This window comes from Pogona vitticeps, chromosome 4 (genome assembly GCF_051106095.1).
Source record: "Pogona vitticeps strain Pit_001003342236 chromosome 4, PviZW2.1, whole genome shotgun sequence".
Taxonomy (NCBI): domain Eukaryota; kingdom Metazoa; phylum Chordata; class Lepidosauria; order Squamata; family Agamidae; genus Pogona; species Pogona vitticeps.
Window position 1 is genome coordinate 185,452,171 of NC_135786.1, and position 22,938 is coordinate 185,475,108.

A 22,938-nucleotide genomic window follows, 5' to 3' on the forward strand; every position below is an offset into this window, starting at 1 on the left:
AAGGAATCCTCCATTCAGCTTCCACCTATTTCTGAAGCTTTACCATCACCTATTTTGGAGGATTCGTTGAGAGACCATGAATCTTTGTCGGAGGCAGCCCCATCGCTTCCTCCTCGACAAGTTGAGCCGTCTCTTCCGGTTGGCGTCTCTTCACCGACGCCGAGTCAGCTTGCTGGAGTTACTGCAGGCTTGACTTCTGCCCCACACAGCCCAATTCCTCATGGGCAGGGGGCTTCGGCTCTTTCAGTCTTGTCGGCGCGTTCAAGGTTGAGATTCCCTCGAAAAAAGCGCTCTTTGAAGAGGAAACACCGTTCCTCCACTCGACGTCGATCCAAACACCAGCGTCGAACTAAATCTCCTGACTCAGACGACTCTAATAGAGCATGGGCACGTCACCACCATCAACGTCAACAAGACTACAGCTCTTCAGATTCCTCCTCGACTTTGACCGATCGAGGTTGAAAACATAAGTCAAGTATATCTATATTTCTTCTTCCTCTTCTTCTGAGTCCCCTCGACCCCGTCACCATCATTGATGGGTCGATGTTGAAGGTTCGAGGGCTCCAGTACCACCTCCTGCAGAGCCCGTCCCCTCAACATCGATGGCTCCTATCTCTTCACAACAGACCCAGTCTTCAACTTTCTACATCGAAAGACAACCTTGTAAAAGAAAAAGGGATGTCTTTTCTTCAGACCCAGATGAAGTTTCCTCGGTGGCATCTTCAGAGTCTGAGCAGGAATTACCATCACAACCTTGCCAAGGGGACCTTCCTGAGGATGAAGTTGTCGATTCTGATACGGGGGATCCACATGCTTCATCTCCTTCAGAGAACTTCTCATATTCTCAGATGCTCTCAAGACTAGCAAGGGCTCTGAAATTGGAAGTAGACCAACCTACGCCTCCTGCTGAGGACCTTATCTTTGGAGACATCAATCAGGAGAGGTCTCCCCCTCCAAGTCTTACCTTTGTACCAGTAATAATGGAGATTATCAAAGAATTCTGGGAGCAACCTTCTACCTCTCCCTCTATTTCTCGTCGTACAGAGAATCTTTAACGTGTCCATGGCAATAACACAAAATTCCTTCTTAAGCACCTATACCGAACTCGCTCATTGTAGAAACCAGTTGCACTAAGCTCACTGGAAAATCGCATGTTACCCCCACAAACAAGGAGGGTAAAAAGTTAGAGATTATTGGAAGAAAAATCTACTCTTTAATTTCTTTCCTCCTGCGGATCATGAACTATCAAACTGCTTTGGGAGCATATCAAAAGCAACTCTGGCTCAAAAATTTACCTGGTCTTAAAATGACCCCAGAAGATGTCAGACAAGGCTTCCTAAATGCCTATGAGGAAGCACAAACCGTATCGAAACATCAAAGGTTGTCGACTAGGCATGCAGCAGAGACTGCTGCCAGAGTCCTCATGTCTGCTTTTACTCTTTGTAGGCATGCATGGCTGAGATCTCCCAATATCCTAGAGGATGTCAAAACCAAAGTGGAAAATCTTGCTTTTGATGCTACCGGACTATTCAATGAGAAAACTAATAATCATTTGGAGGAATTCATAAAGCAGAGAAGACCGCCAAATCTTACTCAATCCAGCCTCAGCCTAGATATAACAAATTTTAGTGGAGGAAGTCTTACTCTCAGTATCAGCAATCTTCACAACAGTTCAAACCATATAAGAACTTACCTCAACAGAGATCATCCCAAGCTTCCTCCTCCGCTCCCAGCTATTGTCCTCAGCAGTCGCAGCGTAGGCAATCCTATAAGCCACCTGCCAAAAAATCCAAACAGTATCTTTGACTCTGCCATAGACATAAACGGAAATCACATCTCCACACGGCTACAACCATTTCTGGCAAACTGGGCTACCATCACAAACGACTCATGGGCATTAAAAATCATCCAGTCTGGCTACCGACTGGAATTTATCGAATTTCCTCCCTTAGGGTTTGTAAGTCACACATCTTTTAACCCCGCTCTAGAAGAGGAAGTTCTATCACTTCTGGAAAAGGATGCTATTCAACCTATCCCAATCAGAGATCTAAAAAATGGATTCTACTCCCGGTACTTCGCCGTGCCAAAGAAAGGTGGCGGTATAAGACCTATCCTTGACTTAAGAATCCTAAACACTTACCTTCATCCAAGACGCTTCCGGATGGTGACGCTGGAGTCCATCCTGCCCCTGTTAAAGAAAAACAATTGATTTGTGGTGGTGGATCTGAAAGATACATACTTCCATGTGACCATCCATCCAGATCATCACAAGTACCTTCGGTTCATCTTCCAAGGAATCATTTATCAATTCCTGGCTTTGCCTTTCGGACTTTCAACAGCTCCCAGAACATTCACAAAAGTCATGGCACTGGTAGCAGCTTACCTGCGCCTCAACGGCATCCACGTCTACCCTTACATCAACGATTGGTTGGTAGTCTCCCCATCCAGGACTCTGGCTCTGAAAGACACAAAAAGTCACATCTCACACCTTCCAAGGTAGTGCATTACATTGTAGCACGACTAGATGCTATCAAAGGCAGAATTTTTCTTCCCAAGGACCGGATAAAAAAAAATTCACAAGGCTCTCAAGAGTTTTCAGCCAAGGGCCCGCGTGAGAGCGAAACATGTCCAACACCTGTTAAGCCTCATGGCCTCAACCACTCTGGCTTTAGCCCATGCACGTCTCAAATTGCGGTCCCTACAGTCGTGGTTCCTGGCACTCTTCAATCCTATGAGAGACAGCCAGAAGAAACATCTTCGGGTAACTATAGAGCTTGCAACACAACTTCAGTGGTGGAATTTTTCCCTGCACTTGCAGATAGGCAGACCGTTTTGACCTCTTTGGCTCACCGTGCAAGTAACAACAGACGCCAGCCCGACAGGATGGGAAGCACACTGCGGACAGCACAAGGTTCATGCTCTCTGGTCTGCATAAGAACGAAACCTCCACATAAACCATCTGGAGATCATAGCGGTCATCAAAGCCTTCAGAGCTTTCCTTCCCATGGTGCGGGATCGTGGTGTTCAAGTAGTAACAGACAACACCACGACCATCTACTATATCAACAAACAAGGAGGGACATGCTCAGGATCGCTTCTCTACCTTGCCATTCACCTTTGGGAGTGGTGCTACCAGCACCATGTCTTTCCTGTAGCGATACATGTGTCCACGACAGAGAATGTGTTGGCAGACCAGCTGAGTCGTCTCACACGTCAGACACACAAGTGGGAACTGAGCACCGGAGTGTTCCACGAGCTCTGTCACCTGTGGGTGACTCCAACTGTAGATATCTTCGCCTCTCATCACAACGCAAAGTGCATCGAGTATGCATCCAGAGCCAGCCTAGGCAAGGGCTCTTTAGGGGATGCGTTCATGATTCCATGGAATCAAGGTCCTCTATATGTTTCCTTCTCTTCCTCTAATACTGAGGTCTCTAGTGAAGCTTCGTTACTCACCTGTGGGGGCGATCTTCATAGCTCCATACTGGCCTCGGCAAGTATGGTTTCCAACGTTGATGAGGATGTCCTCAGAGTTCAAGAGACTACCGATATTACCCGATCTCTTGACACAGGATGCGGGCAGAATGTTCCATCCAGATGTGGAGACACTGCATCTAACAGCGTGGAGGATCTCCCTGAAATCAAGGAGGTGTTAGACCAGGCAAAGAAACCCTCCACTGCTCTACTTTACACTTATAAGTGGAAAAGTTTTTTGAAGTTCACTGAAGCCAGGGGTCTTGTACCATCCCCTGTGTCTCTTTCTATGTTACTGTAATACCTACGTTACCTGTTTGATTTCAAGTTGTCTCTTTCCACTATTAAAGTTTACCTGGCTGCAATCATCTCTTTCTAACCTAAAGATTCAGATTCATCACGTCTGTTCTCCCATCCTACAGTTAAAGCCTTTCTTAAAAGACTCACTAATATGAGACCCCCAGTTCGACCACCAGTTCCACAGTGGTCCCTTCAGTTGGTGTTGCATGCCCTTACTCGTCCTCCTGTTGAGCCTATGGCTACATGTGACCTCAAGATGTCATTTCCTAAGTCGTTCTTGTGGCCATCACTTCTGCCAGACGAGTGAGTGAACTTGCTACCCTTCATTCTGACCAACCTTCCCTTCAATTTTTCAAGGATAAGGTGCTGTTGCACCCGGATGTCTCTTTTTCTCCCAAAAGTTGTCTTGGACTTTCACCTCAACCAGCCTTTGCTGCTTCCCACTTTATTCTTGGAACCTACAAATGACACTGAGCGCATGCTCCACACTCTTGATGTCAGGAGGGCTTTGGCCTTCTGTTTCTAGAACCAAGGACTTCAGATCCTCCAATAGACTTTTCCTCTGCTACTTTGGGAAGAAAAAAGGTCTCCCAGCATCGTCCTCAACGCTCTCCAGATGGCTTGTTTCCATGATTTCGCTTGCTTATGAGCTTCAGCATAAGACTCCACCTGAAAGACTTCGGGCTCATTCCACCAGAGCCATGGCCTCTTCTACTGCCCCACTACGTGGTGTTGATGTACCTGACATCTGCAGGACTGCCACTTGGTCTAATGTCTCCACCTTCATCACTCATTACAGACTAGACCTGAGGGCCAAGAAAGAGACAAGTTTTGGGAGAGCAGTGTTGACGTCTGTCCTCCAGTGACGCCCACCATCCGGTGAGTAAGCGTGCTAATCACCCTTTTGTATGCATTCACAGAAGACTACGATGAAGAAAGAGAGGTTACTTACCTATAACCATGGTTCTTCAAGTGGTCATCTGTGAATTCACACAATCCCGCCCGGTCTCCCCTCTATCTGTCACTGGCTGTATCTAGCTCATGCTCAGGTACCTGTGGCGGATAAATGGAACTGAGGCTTGGGCGGACGGAGCATGTGCGGTATAGGCAGGCTTAAATTTTGTTACTTTTATCTTAAAGCTCGAGAATTTTCCGAGAGGACCAATGCTGGCGCTGGGTTAACCCTTTTGTGTGAATTCACAGATGACCACTTGAAGAACCATGGTTACAGGTAAGTAACCTCTCTTTCCCCATTGTGCCTCCTGGAAGAAGAGCTGTGGGCAAGAGCTATGGGCCTTGGGCAAGCTGCACATTCTCAGGGTGCCCCCAGAAGAAGTGATTGGAAAACTACTTCTAACTATTCTATACATTGAAAATCCTGGCAAGGGCTGCCGTAAATTGAAATCAGCTTGATTGCACATTGTTGTTATACCGACTTACGTGAATTTTTTTTTAAAAAAAAAAACCTGTTGCATTGTTTTTGTTTATTTTTTTCTCAGCTTCTAGTTCGTGCAGGTGCCAAACTGGATATTCAGGATAAAGATGGGGATACTCCCCTCCATGAAGCTCTGAGGCATCATACTTTGTCACAACTCCGCCAGCTCCAAGACATGCAAGATGTGGGAAAAGTTGATACTGCTTGGGAGCCATCGAAGAACACAGTAAATGATTCAGTTTGTTTATTATTTCTCTGCTATGCTTTCTCTTCATAATGTGTTACAAAGCTCTGCTTTGCTCCAGATTACTTTCTCTTTTTTAAAATTAATTACCGTATTTAAATATGTTCCACATGTTGAGAATTAAATTGTCATATACTTGGTGTTTGATAACCAAACCATTAAAAAATTTAGTTTCATTTGAGTTTGGTAATGAATTTATATGTCTTTTTAAAGACTAATACAGTGTCATTTGCACAGGCAGTAATGAAAAAAAAATGGAATATAGAATTAAAATGCAGGAAGGCTAACTTTGCAGTTATATACTTTTAAACTTACAGAAATGATACTTTGTGTGTTTATTTTTAGATGTTAACAAGTTTGGTCAAAAAAGAGAGAGTATGTATTTGTAATTGTAGTTGTATATGTGATGAATGCATTTGCATTCTATTATACAGCTTAGTTGAGGAGAAAATTGGGGAAATACTGATAATTTTTGCAGTACGATTGCAATAGTACCATATTTGCTGGCGTACAAGATGACTTTTTGGCCCTGAAAAACATGCCTCCAAGTGAGTGGGGTCGTCTTGTACGCCAGGTGCATGTCCAGCAAACCCTCCTTCTCTCCCAAGGAAGTCATTTACCTGGTAGTAAGACCGAGTAGAGCCCCGCTCCTAGCCTGGGAACAGCCTGACTCTAGCGCCAAACAGCTGATTGTCAGGAAGCAGCAGAAAGGCGGCAGCCATTTTGAGATGCGACCACATGGCTGCTGCCTCTCAAAATGGCTGCCGCCTCTCCAAAATGGCTGCCGCCTCTCTGCTGTTCCTTCTTCCAGCAAACCCTGGCTCTCTCCAAAAAGGAACCAAAAGGGGCAAAAGGAACTCTCCCTGTAATGCATCCAAAGCAGAATCACGCATGCGGAAGAGGGGGTTGTCTTGTCTTATACAGCAAGTATATAACAAACTCTACATTCTGAGTGGGAATGTTGGGGGGCCGTCTTATACTCCCAGTCGCTTTATACACCGGCAAATACGGTAGTAGCAATAATAGGGGTTAGATTTGGGATATTGTTGAATGTAGAAAAAGAAATGATGTTAAAGTTATTGAACCAAGAGCTATTTGTGAATAATAAGTGTAAGAGGGAAGAACATAGGATTTGCAGCATAATAAGTTATCTACTAGCCAAAGACATTTCATGTTCTATTCTGTTAGAGTTATTCAGTGAGTGAAGGTAAATGAATAGCCGCTCAGAGTGGTCGTATAGACCAGATGGGTGGGATACAAATCAAATAAATAAATAAATTGTACAAATAATTGTGGGATTATTATTGGCTGAGATCTGTTAATAGCTTTTATATTGTGTTAAATCAGTTTTGTTTGCTCTTCAAGAAATTAGGTACATCCATTAAGTTGCTTGCTTATGTGCTTTCTTCCAGTTGATAATGGGACTGGGTACACAGGGAGCCGAGAAGAAAAGTGCAGCATCTATTGCCTGCTTCTTGGCAGCCAACGGAGCTGATCTTGGTATTCGTAATAAGAAGGGCCAGTCGCCACTTGACTTGTGCCCTGATCCTAACCTATGTAAAGCATTGGCTAAATGTCACAAAGAAAAAGTCAGGTTTGTATTTGTCAGAGCTGGGATTTTTACAACTTAATTTTACTTTTGCTTGACACAAATAAAGAAAATAGGGATTTCCTCAGTTCAATTTAATGCATGAAATATTTGTTGTTTATTTTCATCAGTTTAATCATTCATAGGGTACAGTACAATGTTTCTTTAACTATCCAGTGTGCTTTAAAAAGATCAGAAAAGCTGTGGGGTGCATATTATTTAAACAAGAAAACCTTTCAATAGCCAATCATTTCCCCATTTTAAGTTTTTTTGTGTCATGTAATTTTTAACATTCTATACTGTCTTTTTAAAAAGGGACGTGGTGGCGCTGCGGGCTAAACCGCAGAAGCCTGTGCTGCAGGGTCAGAAGACCAAGCAGTCGTAAGATCGAATCCACGTGATGGAGTGAGCGCCCGTCACTTGTCCCAGCTCCCGCCAACCTAGCGGTTCGAAAGCATGCAAATGCGAGTAGATTAATAGGGACCACCTCGGTGGGAAGGTAACAGCGTTCCGTGTCTAAGTCGCACTGGCCATGTGACCACGGAAGATTGTCTTCGGACAAAACGCTGGCTCTGTGGCTTGGAAACGGGGATGAGCACCGCCCCCTAGAGTCGAACACGACTGGACAAAATTTGTCAAGGGGAACCTTTACCTTCAGGGCCCCTGATTTTGAAGGGGGGTTTTTAAGGGGAGAGACACAGGAGAGTTTCATTTGAAAGAGGGAGGTGAAAAATTCAGTTGTAGTGCTTGTAGCCTTTCAGTAGCTGCCAAAAATGCTTGTAGCCATGTTATAGGATGTGGGATAATGTTCCTTATTGGGGCCAATTATAAAAATACAGATAAACATTTGAGTTTATCTGTATTTTCCATCATCATTGTATATTAGACAAAATAAGCTGCAGGCTAAGTGGTTCTCCTGTCCTTGTTTGTATTTTTTGGGGGGTTTTTTTTTTGCTCATTATTACTCAAAATTGATGAATGTTGATGATTTCAGAATACAGTGGTGCCCTGCATAGCGAGGTTAATCCATTCCGGATTAACCTTCGCTATGGGGAAACATCGTTAAGCAGAACGGGGAAACCCATTCCAATGGGCCCAAAGCTCACCATTCTCCGATGTTTCCCCATGTTCCGGCGGCCATTTTTTGTGTTCCGGCGGCCATTTTGGGTGTCCCCGGCGGCCATTTTAGAACCGCCGAACAGCTGTTCCCCCATCGCAATGCGAGCGTGCCCTCGCATTAGCGATGGGGGAATCCGCATCGCAATGCGGATTCATCGTTAAACGGTGTGCTTGTTATGCGAGGCACCACTGTACTTGTATGCTTTATGGCAGTGGTCCCCAACCTTGGGCCTCCAGGTGTTCTTGGACTACATCTCCCAGAATCCTTCACCACTACCTCTGCTGGCCAGGATTTCTGGGAGTTGAAGTCCAAGAACATCTGGAGGCCCAAGGTTGGGGATCACTGCTTTATGGTATTTTAGATAGCCCTATTAAAAGTAATATCTTGCTGGTTTGTTTGGTTGGTATTTTAATTAAATGTCAGTGTTGCTTTAATCCCGAAATGTTGATTTAAAATCAATTTATTGGTCAGCACAGTTGCTTATCTGAATATTTTCCCCACTGGTCTCATTTTAAACTTTACTGAATCTCTATAATGCAGTACAATCCTGTGCATGTCAGAAGTAGGCTGTAAAGCTTATACAGTGGTGCCTCGCTTAACGAGCACACCGTATAACGATGAAATCGCATAGCGATCCGTTTTTTCGGATTGCTAATGCGATCGCTCAACGTTTTTTTAATGGGGAAAAATTCGCTTTGCGAAGACTGGTAAGCGTTTCGCTTACCAATCTTCGCAAAACGACCCCCGACGATCAGCTGTTCGGCGGCCAAAATGGCCGCCGGAAGCCGGGAAATGGCCCAAAATGGCCGCGCGCAGCGTTTTCGCGCCCTCGTTAAGCGTTCAGTATGATTATGCATGTTGAATGGGATGTTCATATACTGTATTGGCTGACTGGATGTTTGTGCTCAGTGGTCAGGTTGGTTCCCGAAGTCCTTCTATGATCAGCAATGATTCTGAAACATTAGAAGAATGTATGGTATGCTCTGATATGAAGAGAGATACTTTATTTGGCCCTTGCGGGCATATTGCTACCTGTTCCCTCTGTTCACCAAGAGTCAAGAAATGCCTCATCTGCAAAGAGCAAGTTCAGTCAAGAACAAAGGTTTGTATTTACATATGGTCTTCATTTCACTATGCCATGATGGAAATGATACTCTAATTTTAAAGTGTAGCATAAGCATTTAAGACAGTGATTCCGAACCTTGGGTGCAGAGATATTCTTACACTACAACTCTCAGAAATCTTAGCCAGGATAGCTAGTGGTGAAGGCTTCTGGGAGTTTTAGTTCAAGAATATCTGGGGACCCAAGGTTTAGAACCACTGGTTTAAGCGAACAAGGACTTGATACTGTAGTAGTTTTCAGTAATTTAATTTTAATTTAGTCTTTTGGCCATTTTCTCAGCCATTTTTACAGTATCCCTCTTCCTGGTGACACACTGTTTTGCTCATTTCTTGATTTTCAGTAATTAAACTATGAAAATAAACACATTATGCAATATTCTAGTTATTAAAATAGTTTTAGAGATAAATGAGAAAGAGAGGGAGTTAATTAATGTTAATTAATGTGTGTTACATCATACACTAATCTAGCATGTATTTTAAGCTTTGTGATCAGAGATCTGCTTAGCATAAGCATAACCTATTGCTAAAGTAATCATTTTTAATGTAGAGGAAATATGTTCAAGCAGAAGTCGGACAGCGCACTGTTGGAGATGCCATAGTTCTGGATTTCCTCCATCAAAAGATAAATGCTTACCAGACACTTTCAACTTCTGTGGCCCAAATCCTATTGCAAGGTTGTGGTGATGTAACACAAACAATGTAATACCTGGAAGCAAATTGACTTAATTTAAGAGATCAGTGTAGATGGTATCTATTATATACTGGATTGTGTGACTCAGCATGCAACCGATAACGTCTGTGATGATTTCTTAAATTGGGGTAGTTTGTCTAGGAAGGTTCCATCTGTGTAGTTATGTCTGTGATTCTAAAGCCTATTTACTGTTAGCTGTGTATTTAGACGTGGAGAATGAGATCTGTATCTTTAACTGCTGCTACAATATCTACAACAGGTATATTTTAAACGTGTTGTTTGGACCAACATATCTTGACATAGAAGACAACTCCTAGATTAGTCCAGTGATTCATCTAGGCCAGTATCCTTTCTTCTACTGTGGCTAACCAAATGTCTGTGGGAAGCACATACCCAGGAAACAAAACCAATATTTATTTCTTATTTGTGCTTCAGACAGATGATACATACTACTTCTGAACCTAGAGGCTGTATATAGTTGTGAAGATTACTATCAGTTTATAGAATTCTCCTCTACTGAGGTGTGTGTGTAGATCAGAGAGAAAGTGAGGCCAAAGCAAAGCATGCAATTCAAATGTGACTCTTGCAGAGTTGGACACTCGGGATAAGCCCCCCCCTGCTGCTTTTCAGCCTACAAGTCACAGCTCAGTTCTCTGCATCAGTCTCATACTTCCTTTCAGAGTATTTAAAGTTCAAATGCCTTTAAATACATTTGTACCTCTAATCACTAACCAGACCTAACTGCAGAAGAGAAGTAGAGGGGCCCTGGGCCAGGTATGAACCCCTGAGTTGGAAGTTGCCCCTCCCAGTTCCATATACTTGATGGTTTATTCATTTTTCCTATTCATCTTTACCAGAATGGAGTGTAATTGAGTAACTAAATTCTAATTGATGAAAATTTGAAGAATGTGCAATTTTTCTTTGTAGATTGAAGAATGTGTGGTATGCTCAGACAAAAAAGCAGCAGTACTCTTCCAACCTTGCGGACACATGTGTGCCTGTGAAAGTAAGTGCTTTTGATAGGTGATAACGGTTTCATAAAAGTAATGTGATTAAATTAACTCCTTTAAATTGATTGCATTTTCGAGGTTATGAGTATGATACTTCGTTCTTTGTTTGTGTCAGAAACAGCACAGTACTATATTTCATTTTCGCCTAATAGGCATCAAGAGCATTTGGCACAGCTAGCATTAACTCTTCCATATTACATGTTGAGAGTCACAGAATACACTGACATAAGTGTAAAGTTACCTGTTCTTGTACGTACCCAGAAAGAATCGTCTCAATGCAAAACCCTCATTTTCATAAGTTCACTTGGGTTCTGCCAATTCCACCCTGTAGCCTATTGAGTGCCTTAAGTAACCCAGTTCTCTGTGTGACCAGAGGCTAGACTTTACCTAGGGTTTCATCCATTTTAGGAGGTGTATAATACTTTTTTCCCACTTTATTGTCCTCGATGTGATCGTGTTACAATATAAAAGAATGCCCAAGTTTGTCATATTCAGGTGTATTTGGCAGAGGGGCAGCTGTGTTGATGCCACTATTTGACCAGAAGCCATTGCTTGGAGACCCTATGGAAGGAGAACTTTGCTTTTCATAGACTTTTCCTTTCTAAGGTAGAATTTAATTAATGGATTGCCGTTTGTGAGACGCATCAGTTTCAATAGCATTTTTTTTTTCAGATTGTGCCAGTCTGATGAAAAAATGTGTGCAGTGTCGAGCTGTGGTAGAGCGAAGAGTACCTTTCATTATGTGTTGTGGTGGGAAAGGTACAGAAGATACCACAGATGATATTAGTGAGTTAATTCTTTTTCTCCACATTTGTATTGCTCTGTCTCTTAGTATGCTCCTGTTTTCCCCTGTCTAAACAACAATTTATCATTTTTTTAATCTGCTGCTCCTGATCCTTTTTTTCTGGTTGTCCTTTCCTACAGTTAAACCTCAAGAAGAAGATGGTATTAATGTACTTCTTATTAGTACTGGCTTGCCTGGGGAAGACATGTACATAAGTTGCAGCTACCTAGCATTAGAGAACTGGGCAATGTGATTGGAATAGCCTCAAATCATAGTTTCCCCAAGCCATGAGGTCTGCAGGAGTGTGTCTCATAGTCTTAAAAGGAAAGCTTTTAGTTCTGTGCACTTCAATTTTGTGAAAGAGTATATTGACAGCAGGCTGTGGTGGCAAAGGAAAACAGCCATTCTGATTTCCCAGGGTACAGTTCATACTCATCCTACACATGCTAACAGAGGCATATTTCATCTTTGAATTGGTGGTTGCTGCTTGAAGAGCCAGAAATTATGAATGTGATAAGTATTCCAGAGAGTTTTGTGGTAAATCTATTCACCAAAAACAGTAGACTCTTATGGCTCCTTTAAGACAGAAGAAATTTATTATAACTGATGTTTTTTAGACAGCACCCCTCTTCGACAGATCAGAATAGTGTTTTTCATTAGCATGTTATCAGCATTGGGTACTATTTGTCATCAGCTATGGGTCTGAAATGCCTATGGATTCTGACCCTTTAGCTCTTCCTTATGAGGAAGATGGCCCAGGTATCTTTTCCAGTGCTGTGATATCCTTTTAAAGAAGAAGAAAATTAGAACTTTGCACAGTGTACCAAACAGATTTATTTAATAGCATTTCTTATCAAATCCCTTTCCAGAAATGCCTAACATGGAATTTGTCTTTTCATGAGGATACCCTATTGTATGCAGTTTTATTTTCATTTTTACTAGTAATATTCAGGATTATTGGATCTGACAGTGACCAAAATAAATAAATGAGTTGGTGTCAGCTGCAAATGGAGGATGCTTTAGCTTACCTGAGCCTCAGATAACTTTTGAGTAACTTAAATACTACTGCTCTTATTTCTCTTGGAGGTGGGGATGAAAAGTACTCATAATGCTGTGCAATTGGAGGGAGGGTAAATCTGATATGATCCATATACATATTGTGGACTTCCCTTCCTTCTCGGCAATTCCAAAAACCATCTAAAACATAACTCCAGTGGGTTTGCCAACCTCTGACACTGTTTTTGGAAAAGAAAAGGCACCCCTTTCTTAATGATAAATTCTATTGCAAGTGGACATCCCTCATTAAATACAAGTCTTCATTTTTTTCATCAGGGTTAATGTAACTTGGAGTGTTTTCTTGATCTATCAATTTGTCTCTGTTTCATAATTTTTTTCAGTGCAGAACCTGTGCAAAGCAGCATTATTGTCCTATATTTAACTACCCCCCTTCTTGAATTCATAATCACGTGATTTGCAATTTAATTTTCATCTTTAAAGATTTCTTAAAACATGGTAGAGATCGTAAGCAATTTACAGGCAACAGTGCTTATAAAGAAATAGTTGACAAGGCTTGTGTACATATAAAAATCATATTTAATCAAACTTTGGTGGATTTTGAAAAAAAAACTTGTAATTCAGGCATGATAACATATATAATGTTCTAGAAATATTTTTTTAAAAGGTTTTGTTTTATTTTCTCTTCCAACTATTTTATGTCATAATTTCTCCCCCTGCAATATGTAGCAAGTGGAAACATTCCTGTTCTGCAGAAGGACAAGGACAATACCAATGTCAACGCTGATGTACAGAAATTGCAGCAGCAGTTGCAGGACATAAAGGAGCAGGTAAACAAAATAGACTTATGTGATAAATATTAAAGGAAACATTATGATTTATTGCTTGAAGCTGTTGTATGAATGTTTTCAGAATAAGGGTTGTGCATGTTGTGAAGCAGCAGATATACAGTGTGCTGATATTAGCTGCAGAATAACTTTCTAAGAATCCTGTTTCTTAGGTTCACTCAAAAGTTCAGGACATAATTTTGTACATAAAATTTCCCCATGCATTGCCCATTAATATAAACAGAATTTTAGAAAAGTACAGACATAAGTTCTGTGAAAACAAAATTTACACACATGAGTAACATTGAGAATGCAGACCAAAAAGCCAAATGATCCAGGAGCATTAGCTTTCTGCTGATTGGTGACATCTTTAATAACAGGGTGAAAATCTTTGCAAATAATAAAATCATAAGTGTAAAAATGTTCAGGAATCTCAGCTGGTCCAAAATGCTGTGATTGGGTGGCTGACTCAGACTGGGTGTATTGAGCATGTGACTTTACATGTTATGATTACTTCACTGGCAACTGTTCTGTTTCAGTGCACAGTTTATGATTTCTAAATCTGCTTGTGTCCGTATTATCTGAAGGATCTTCTTCTCCCACATGATCCTATTCAGGCTTTGACATGAAAAGGGTTTCATTTGGTCCAACAAGAGGTTGGAAGAAGGGTTTTTTCTTGGTGGCCAGTATCCAAGGAACAATCTGTTATGTGAGGGGAAATTAGTTCATCTATTAACAGGTGGCCACTTTTATTGCTGTCCGTACAGATGAAGCGTAAATATTACATTGTGACTGGAATCCTGGTGGTGTTTCTGCAAGGTTTATGCAACTTGCTTCAGCTAATTACAGCTAATTAATGAGGTGCTGTGGGGCATCTTAGTTGAGCAATTGGGTGTGTGACCATTCTCCCTGTCAAATACAGTAGCTGCAATTAGCCATAGTAAGTTACACAAATGTCCCACAAACACAAACAGCATTCTGGCTATGTCAGTAACGTATTTGTATCTTTTTAAAATTCATGCAGTTGGTATTCTACAACTGCATAAAAAACATACCTAAAAATGAATAGCTGTATGCTCTTCAAAACTAGTTATTACTGCTAAACTGCTTGGTTTTAGTTAGTACTAGAAATGTCTAAATCAATTAATTACTAATCATTCAGTCACTGTAGCCAGGATTTCAGAACTGTTTAACTGATCTTCATAATAGAAATCTAGTTCTCTGTGACAGAAGAACATGAAATAAATCTTAGTGTATTTTTGCTGTACAAATAGCCATTTCATAACTATCCACTTTACAATTATGTTCTTAGCTATGAGGTGTATGTAACTGAAAAAGAATACTGCTTGAAAACAAACAGATGCCTTCAGGGTTCCCTCTTAAGGTGCACGCCTGACTCTGCCCCCTCTCTGCTCAGCCTTCCTTCTCCTCAGTGCACCGACAGCAACTGTTTTCAGCCCCTTTGGTTCCGGTCGCAACAGAACCCTGTGTGTGAGGGATCATGCATGCACAGGCAAAGTCACATGCACGAGGGGCAGAGCCCTGCATAGTGGGGCTGAAAATTAGAGGAAACGGTGGATCCCTGTAGCAAAGGGGAAGTTAAATTAAATCTGTAAAATTATTGGTCTATATTTATTAGATAGCTTGTGCAGCGTACTTAAGAAGACTGACCTATGAAGCTAAAATTGTTATTCTTCTTTGTGGTCTCTCTGATTCACACATATGGGTTTCTTTTGCACCTATGCAGACATCCTTGAAATTTTCCATAGTCTCAGTGTGCATGCTCCCCATCCAGCAGTTATTCCTCAGTTGCCTTTTGACTGCTGATAAGGCAACATCCTGAAAGTTTCAGAGCCATAAATAACACTTGAAATATGGGGGTGATACTGGCTTACTGTGTAAAGGTTTTAGTAAGTGTCCATAATTTGCAAGTTCCCAACTTATTAATTCCCATCAGCCTTAGGCAGTATAACCAATTGGCAGCGTATCTGGAGGATCACAGGTTTCTCATTTCATAGAATCATGAAGTTGGAAGGGGCTTTTAAGACCATCGAATCCAACCCCCTGCTCAGTGCAGGAATACAAATCAAAGGGTGTCTGCCAGGTGGCTGTCTAAACTTCTCTTGAATGAGCCTCCACTGTTGGAGCACTCACTCAAGGTAATTGGTTCCATTGCCTTACTGCTTTGTATGTTCCATAAGAAACATACAAAAATGTAAATGAAGTGTTTTGGATGTTCTAAAGTCCAAGAGTAAATCTTAAGTTGAGCTGCAATAAAAGAGATTGCTCTTTGCCAGTTATTTCTCTGCTCTGACCTTGCTAAGATGTTATTTACAATAAAACTATCATGGTAGTTTGATAGTGCATTAAAATATTTTCCTGTAGACTGTTCTTCAGTTCCTTCTTTGTCTCTTACAGACCATGTGTCCAGTGTGTTTGGATCGGCTGAAGAATATGATCTTTCTCTGTGGTCATGGAACTTGTCAGCTTTGTGGTGATCGAATGAGTGAATGCCCTATCTGCCGAAAGGCTATTGAACGAAGGATTCTTCTGTATTAAAATATAAAGTATCTTACAATAGCTTGTCACATTATTACTAGATTATGTTGCATTGTAAATGCTGATGAGTACAACACAAATCAGTATTTGAGTGGTCAACCTCTTCTGTTTTCAAGAAAGCTAATCAGGATTAGGCTAATTAACAGTACTGTTTATTTAAAACTTGACTTTTTCTTCTCCTTGACCCCTTTATGTTAAAGGGACAGTCTTTTTGCTATTTTCATTTTATATGTATGAACTCTAATTTCAGCAACTTTGATTTTATACTATCCATTCATTTCATGTATAAGTATTTTTAATTTTCTAGATTGTATTTGTTTTTAATATTTTTTTTCACATCAGTGTCAGTAGTAAATTAGAACAGTAAGCTAAGCCTTGTAGCTGGGTGCAGGAATTTTAGTAATAGCACAATAAATGAATAGCATTTCAGTATTACATGTTGCCTCTAAAATCTGAATGCCTATAATTTTGCATGGTCTGTTTTCTGCTTGAATTTCACTTAAAGGATAATGACAGTTTTTTAAAAAGGTATTCCCTGACCAAAAAGAGCTACTTGGTAGACTACACACACACAGTCATGTTTTTTTTCCAGAATATGTATTCGAACAAGCCTTCTCTAAAACTTTGGAAAAACGCCAGTGCGGGAAGCAGAACATAGTAGGAATTGCTTCTGATAATAAAAAAGAGAACATAGTATATTCAAGCAAACCCATTTGTATACTTGAGGGGGTTACCATAATCCCTTCAGCTGAAAAATCACATTACAGAATGCTGACTGAGCACATATTATTAGAGTATTTACAAAAGATTCTAGCTGCAGGATTGGGGCCTGATTTTATGAGTAGCTATTGAAATAGCTTTATGAATAGCTATTGAAATCAATTGGACTAAGTTATGACCAGCTTTAATTCCACCAATTTCAGTGTGTCTTCATGAAGTATGGTTAAGTTTGCATCTAATCTGTAGACTAGAATTTAACATGTTAAGTTTGTTAAACTAGGCCTAAGTGCTATTTTGGAATAAGAAATTGGATGGCAAGAGGTTTAAGAGATGGTTGTAAATAGGCTTTAGATTCACAGTATGTGTGAACTTTTTTTTCTGAATTTCATCGGGACCATTCAATGAACAATAATCAAGACAGTGCTTGGAGGTGTGTGAAATTTCTTTAGAACTGCAGCCTCCTTGCAGAAGATGAGGTGAGACAAAATTGCAGTAATATATAGTGCTTTATATAAGTGCTACCAAAGGACAAGGGAAAACAGCTTTTCCTGGGTGTTCTGTGAGAGACTGTAGATAGATTTCCCAATGTTAAACCACATGTTGAGGATTATGCTTGGCTACATAAAATAAACTTAAAATTTGGATTTTAATTGAATGAATATCAGCCTTCATATTTATCCCAATTTAATTACAAGCATGTGAAGAAACTCATTAGATAAATAAATCACATTTTACTAGCTAGCAGTTTTATCCTGTTTTATTTACTTAACCAAGTGAATTGCTTGAAGGAAGACTCTGTATCTAATGGACATGATCTGTGCCAAAGAAACTGAGATGAGATTTTCTCTCTTTCTTTGCAAATGTTTTTAAATTACCTAAAACCATATTCTTCATGTATTAGAAACACAATCTGTGTATATAGATCGTTGCGGAAGAACATTGTATTATTACATAATGGTATACTGCTTCGGACATTGGCAGTGTTCTTTGCTATTGCCAGTCTACAGTGTTTTAACATTTAATTTCATGAACTAGCCAGTTATATCAGTAAATGCCTAAGGTTACAGACCTAGGTATATTGGAGAATAAATCTGACTAAGTGTGATATGTTATATTTCTGGATAAATTTACTGTATATAGGATTGGACTGAGATGCCTAAAAACACGTGGTGTTTGTCACATATGTCTTAGTCACATGGACTTCAGACCTAAGTTGTATATTCATTTTTAAATTGTTTTCTCATTCAAATATTAGTATAGGTATACTGTTAAACATATTTTTCTGTGATTCCTTTTTACATACATTTTTCTATACAAAAGCAGTTGTATTGCTTTACAACTTTTAACATGTTTGCTTTATAGTTGTATTTTCAAAGCAGCTATTTTTAATCCAGTATATACCGTATTTTTCGCACCATAAGACGCACTTTTTTCCCACAAAACAGGGGGGTGGAAAGTCTGTGCGTCTTATGGAGCGAAGAAAACAGATTATATTTTCCTGTTTTCTTCTCCTAAAAAATTGGTGCGTCTTATGCAAAGGTGCGTCTTATGGAGCGAAAAATACGGTACATTTATAAACAGTTCAACAAATTGTGAACTTTAAACTATAAATAATTAGCTATATACAAGTGGCAAATGTGTATTGGAATGAAATATACATTTGTTGAATTAGTGTGAGTTAGCTTCTTGATTTCCTAGTTAAAAATGCTTTATTCTGTAAGACGATAAAACATTTATAGAATATCTGTAAAATATTTGGAATTGTAATTCCAATTGAGATATTGGATGCTGAATTTTATAGTTGTACTTGACATTTTAAAAATGAACAAGTTAGTTCTAGCTTTTCCCCAGAGTTTTATAGGAGAAAAGCGTGCATGAAGTATGCACTGAATATTGGTCTATGATTTTCAGAGATGGTATATGAGCCAGGTATATACAAAAGTTTACTGATGAATTGATTTTGAACACTAAATTTGTGGAAGGAATTGAAATAAAAATAAGACACTGTTTATAGAATTGAGATTGATCACAAAGCCCAGTACTTTCCATGACAATGACATTTATGGCATATAGTGCTATGCTGTACTGGTCTGTTATTACAGCGCAAGTGGGAAAAGTGAATGTCAGAACTTTTAAAATACTTTGTCTCCTCTGCCCCCTTCTTCAAACATTTTTGCAGCACAAATAGTCTTATAAGCAAATGACTACGGCTGCACTCTTATACACACTTACCCGGGAATAATTCCCACTCAGCTTAGTAGGTAGGGCTTACTTCCGAATAGACATGGCTAGGATGGCACTCTAACTTACTTTCTGTTTGAAAGGACTGACACAAGGTGCTGCTCTGACCTCAAATCTGTTAGAAAGTAGATCCCTAGTTATACTGCTAGTCAGCAATTATTATCTTTTTTGTTGCTTTGAATATATTTTATGCCATTCTATGCATCATATCGAAAACATGTTTTTATAATATCCATTAGCCAACAGAAAATGGCATCTTTGTTTCAAATATTCTTAATTTATTTGCTGAGTACTTTGTTAAACCTTTGTAGTATATGAAATCAAATGTTGAGACTTGAATTTACACCTTTCTTAAAATGTAAATAAAAAACCTGAGATGAATGGCTGTGTCAAATCATTATTAAAATATTAGAAACTAGTTTCAGTTGTGCCCGGAGAATATTTTTGGCAGAGGGAATGTTTTCTAGGTGGTGCATTGGGTTTCAGTGGCTTCAGTTGATAATGGCAATATCAGATCCTAAGTCGTATTTCTTTATAACCTCAGAGGAGACCAGAAAGAAAATGTTTTCCAGACTCTGCATCCCGACATCTTCCAGTCCCAGTTTCCCTCCTGATGACCAAAACTAAAGCAAGTTAATTTGCAACATGTTGGGAAGGAAAACTCATGCAAGATAAACAGATGTCCTTTATCTTTTAAGTGCACTCTGCTTCTAATAACATGCTAATTGTATTGTCTAGTTTTACCCTCAGCTCACTGGCTAAATTTATACTTGAGTTTTCGTGGCTTTGAATCTGTATTTCTCCAGATGTAATACAATCATTACAGCTTTCTAGTCTTTCTTATAATGACATTGATGAAGTCAGAACTTTAGAATATGTCCTTCTGAATCTTTCTCTGAAATGGTAACTTCGTTCACATTTTCATGAGGATGTGAATGTGATGGTTCAGTCAGACAAGAAATTCCTTTGTCCAGGCATTATTAGAAGATAATCTGTCTATTTAAAGAATGGCACAGGAAGTTCATCTTAAAAGAATCTGCAATAGATAAACTTATGGAAATGTTACTTTGAAAATGCTGCTGTCACTACCGTTGCTACCATGTTACTTTTGCCTTGTTGTGATTTATTTTCATTTAGCTTTAAAAAAAAATGGATAAAAGGCAGGTGAAACATTATCAGTTTTTCAAAGCCAACCCATTTCCTCTTTCAAATTTCAAAACATCGATTGTAACATTCATGAATGGAGTGGGGCATTCTGGAAGAGTATTTCAAAGAAACAATAACTTTTAAAAATAAGAACTGGTCTGTGTAGGTCAGTCCTAATCCTACTAAGTTCTAACATTTTTAAAACATGAAAACACAGTTCTGTATATTACACTTGGATTTTTAAAAAATATAGTGGCAGTTAAAATGAAGCCTGGACTTGTACAGTTCTAAGGAATTACTTGCTCATACCTATGTATTTTTATTATCCACTAGGGGCCAGTCGTGTGTTTTTCTTGTGCCAAGATCATCAAAGCTAAATATTTCACTGCATTTGTGCATTGAAGTTTAATGAACTCAAGCGGTCTTTCCCTTGAAGGCCGCTTTCGGATTGGTAGTGTCCAGCATTAAGAAAACTTGGTTTTTCCTTTTTAAGTTACCAGCACAGCTGACTTTTTACATCATAGGGGTTAGATTGCAGGACTGGGGACTTGGAAAAGATAAATGGGGTGGAGTGGCCCAGCCATGAGTACTCCCTGGAGTTCATTGGAAGAAAGGTGGCATCTAGTGCTGTAATATAAATCTATTCTGCCCATGCTAGTAGTATGTATGATGGTGAGATGTGGGTGAGAAAGATCCAATTCCCCTGATTGACCATTTAATGAGGGATTTTTTTAAAAAAAAAAAGTACTTATCGCTGGCCCATTGACAGTATGATTGCTAACTACTATCACCAAAACATCAAAAATTCATTAAATATTTGTTTTGGATCTGCAGTGTTTAGTAATAGGAAGAAAACACTTTGCTTAATGTACCTTGTAACTGAAAAGTCTGGCTGTTGCTAAGCAGGGAGAGCTTGTTCTCTGAATATTTCTTCCCCCACTCTAGCCAGTCTCCTGGTGGTGGCCTTCGGGTTTTTCCAATTGTTTTCCCCACATTTGGGCAAGGGTGACATGAATGGGTGACTGATAAATGGTCAAAGTGTCCAGACAGCAGCTGTTGCTTTGCAACTGTTCAACACATCCAGCCCACAAACAGTAACAGTATCTTTCATGCAGCATTTTCCACAGTCTTGCACCAGAGTGCAGAGGTATCACTCCCCCTCTGAGTCTGTGAGTGACACAACGTGGAGGAGAGCAGAAATCCTTGATCGTGTTGTTACAGTGATGGCCCACGTTGTCTACATAGTTCACTTTAAAAAGCGTGCTTGCAACTACTGAATGGGACTTGTCCTCCAATACCACTAGATGTCGCTGTGTCACTGGATTTGGGATGCATGAAATATCCCATAGAATAGATCATGAGATCAAATTTGATTTTTAAAGATGCAAGCTCCTTTACTTGCTTGGATTCAGCACTTCAGGTGCTGTAAAGAAAATAAAACACTATTCTGTGGCTTTTCATTCTCAGATCTTACAATACCTCAGGCAGGATGAAATAATTGAAACACTGTGCCTTACAAATTCAGTTATTTTCTGATGGCTCAGTGTGGGCATTCGTAATGATGGTTTAAACAAGGGGCCTTTGTTCTTCAAAAACCTTCCAGTGAAATTGTTTGTATTTGTAGATGTAAGTGCTGGAGGTAGTTTCTGGCTCAAAGCACCTCATCACTCTCAGGCTATTCACCTTTGCCAAAGTCAAACTCTCCCCTTTAAGGCACCCAAAATTATATGGGAAACTAGCCATGGAAACTTTGGATTATTTTTATGATGCAGCTTATCCAACAGGGCCTGCTCTTTTCAGAGAGCCTCTTTCGCACAGGTCATCGCTGATGCGCAAGTAAGATCTGGGTGTCTTATCATGAAAACAACAATTTAAACAGACCTTATCACTGTGTGTTCAAATCAAGGTTTATGAAGGCTGTTAAAATTGCTTTGTATATTCATTACAACATGATTCCTTTGGTAGGGGCAATATGGATATTAATGTTAATTAATTTCTTCATATTTGTTTCTGTTTGTGAGGAAATATGTCCCCAAAATAAATGCAAGACACTGTTTTCATATGCCTTAGCTCATTTGACAGCCATGTTTATCTTTTATATTACAATGGCTTATTTAATGATTCAGAGACTGGAGTAGTTTCTTATCCAGCAGTAAAATTAAATTTATCTTCCTGAATGATGCATAATAATAACACTGACACTAGTTGGAAAGGATTCACAAATGTTTCTGTTTGCTTGCTTCACATCCTATTACCCACTCTATTGCAGAGAGATATCCCTTGGTCCTTATTCCAAGCAGTTATGTACCTATGTCCAATATATTCCATATGGCATGTGATCTTTAAGAATAATTTTAATATGGCTGTTATAAACTGGGCTTTATTTGTTTTTCTACCATGTTTTTATCCATGGTTTTTGTATGTTATTATTTTCCAACTTAAAAAGGCAAACCTTGTGGACAGAGGGCATGTTCTGCATGCAGAAAGTCCAATCCAGTGTCCTATGTATGCAAAATGTAATAGCACCCCATGTTATGAGGTTCCTCTATGTATTATCTATATACATGGATTTATACATGCAATTTTTAGAAAATAATTTTAGAAACTAAATTTCAGACTTTGCATAAGAAGAAATATTTGGGGAATAGTGCTTTGAGGCCTCT

At 39.7% G+C, this 22,938-nt stretch overlaps 1 protein-coding gene across 2 annotated transcripts in view; it reads left to right on the forward strand.

Annotated features, from left to right (window-relative positions):
• The window catches only part of MIB1 (MIB E3 ubiquitin protein ligase 1), a 67,850-nt gene extending 50,377 nt beyond the window's left edge, over nucleotides 1–17,473 (forward strand). For both annotated transcript variants that reach the window (XM_020785714.3, XM_078392612.1), the window contains 7 exons: nucleotides 5,274–5,435; nucleotides 6,866–7,047; nucleotides 9,071–9,263; nucleotides 10,902–10,980; nucleotides 11,657–11,770; nucleotides 13,512–13,612; nucleotides 16,028–17,473. In XM_020785714.3, the coding sequence (XP_020641373.1) occupies nucleotides 5,274–5,435; nucleotides 6,866–7,047; nucleotides 9,071–9,263; nucleotides 10,902–10,980; nucleotides 11,657–11,770; nucleotides 13,512–13,612; nucleotides 16,028–16,168 (972 nt within the window). In that variant the 3' untranslated portion in view covers nucleotides 16,169–17,473. The remainder of the gene's footprint in view (nucleotides 1–5,273; nucleotides 5,436–6,865; nucleotides 7,048–9,070; nucleotides 9,264–10,901; nucleotides 10,981–11,656; nucleotides 11,771–13,511; nucleotides 13,613–16,027) is intronic.
• Nucleotides 17,474–22,938: the final 5,465 nt, after the last annotated feature.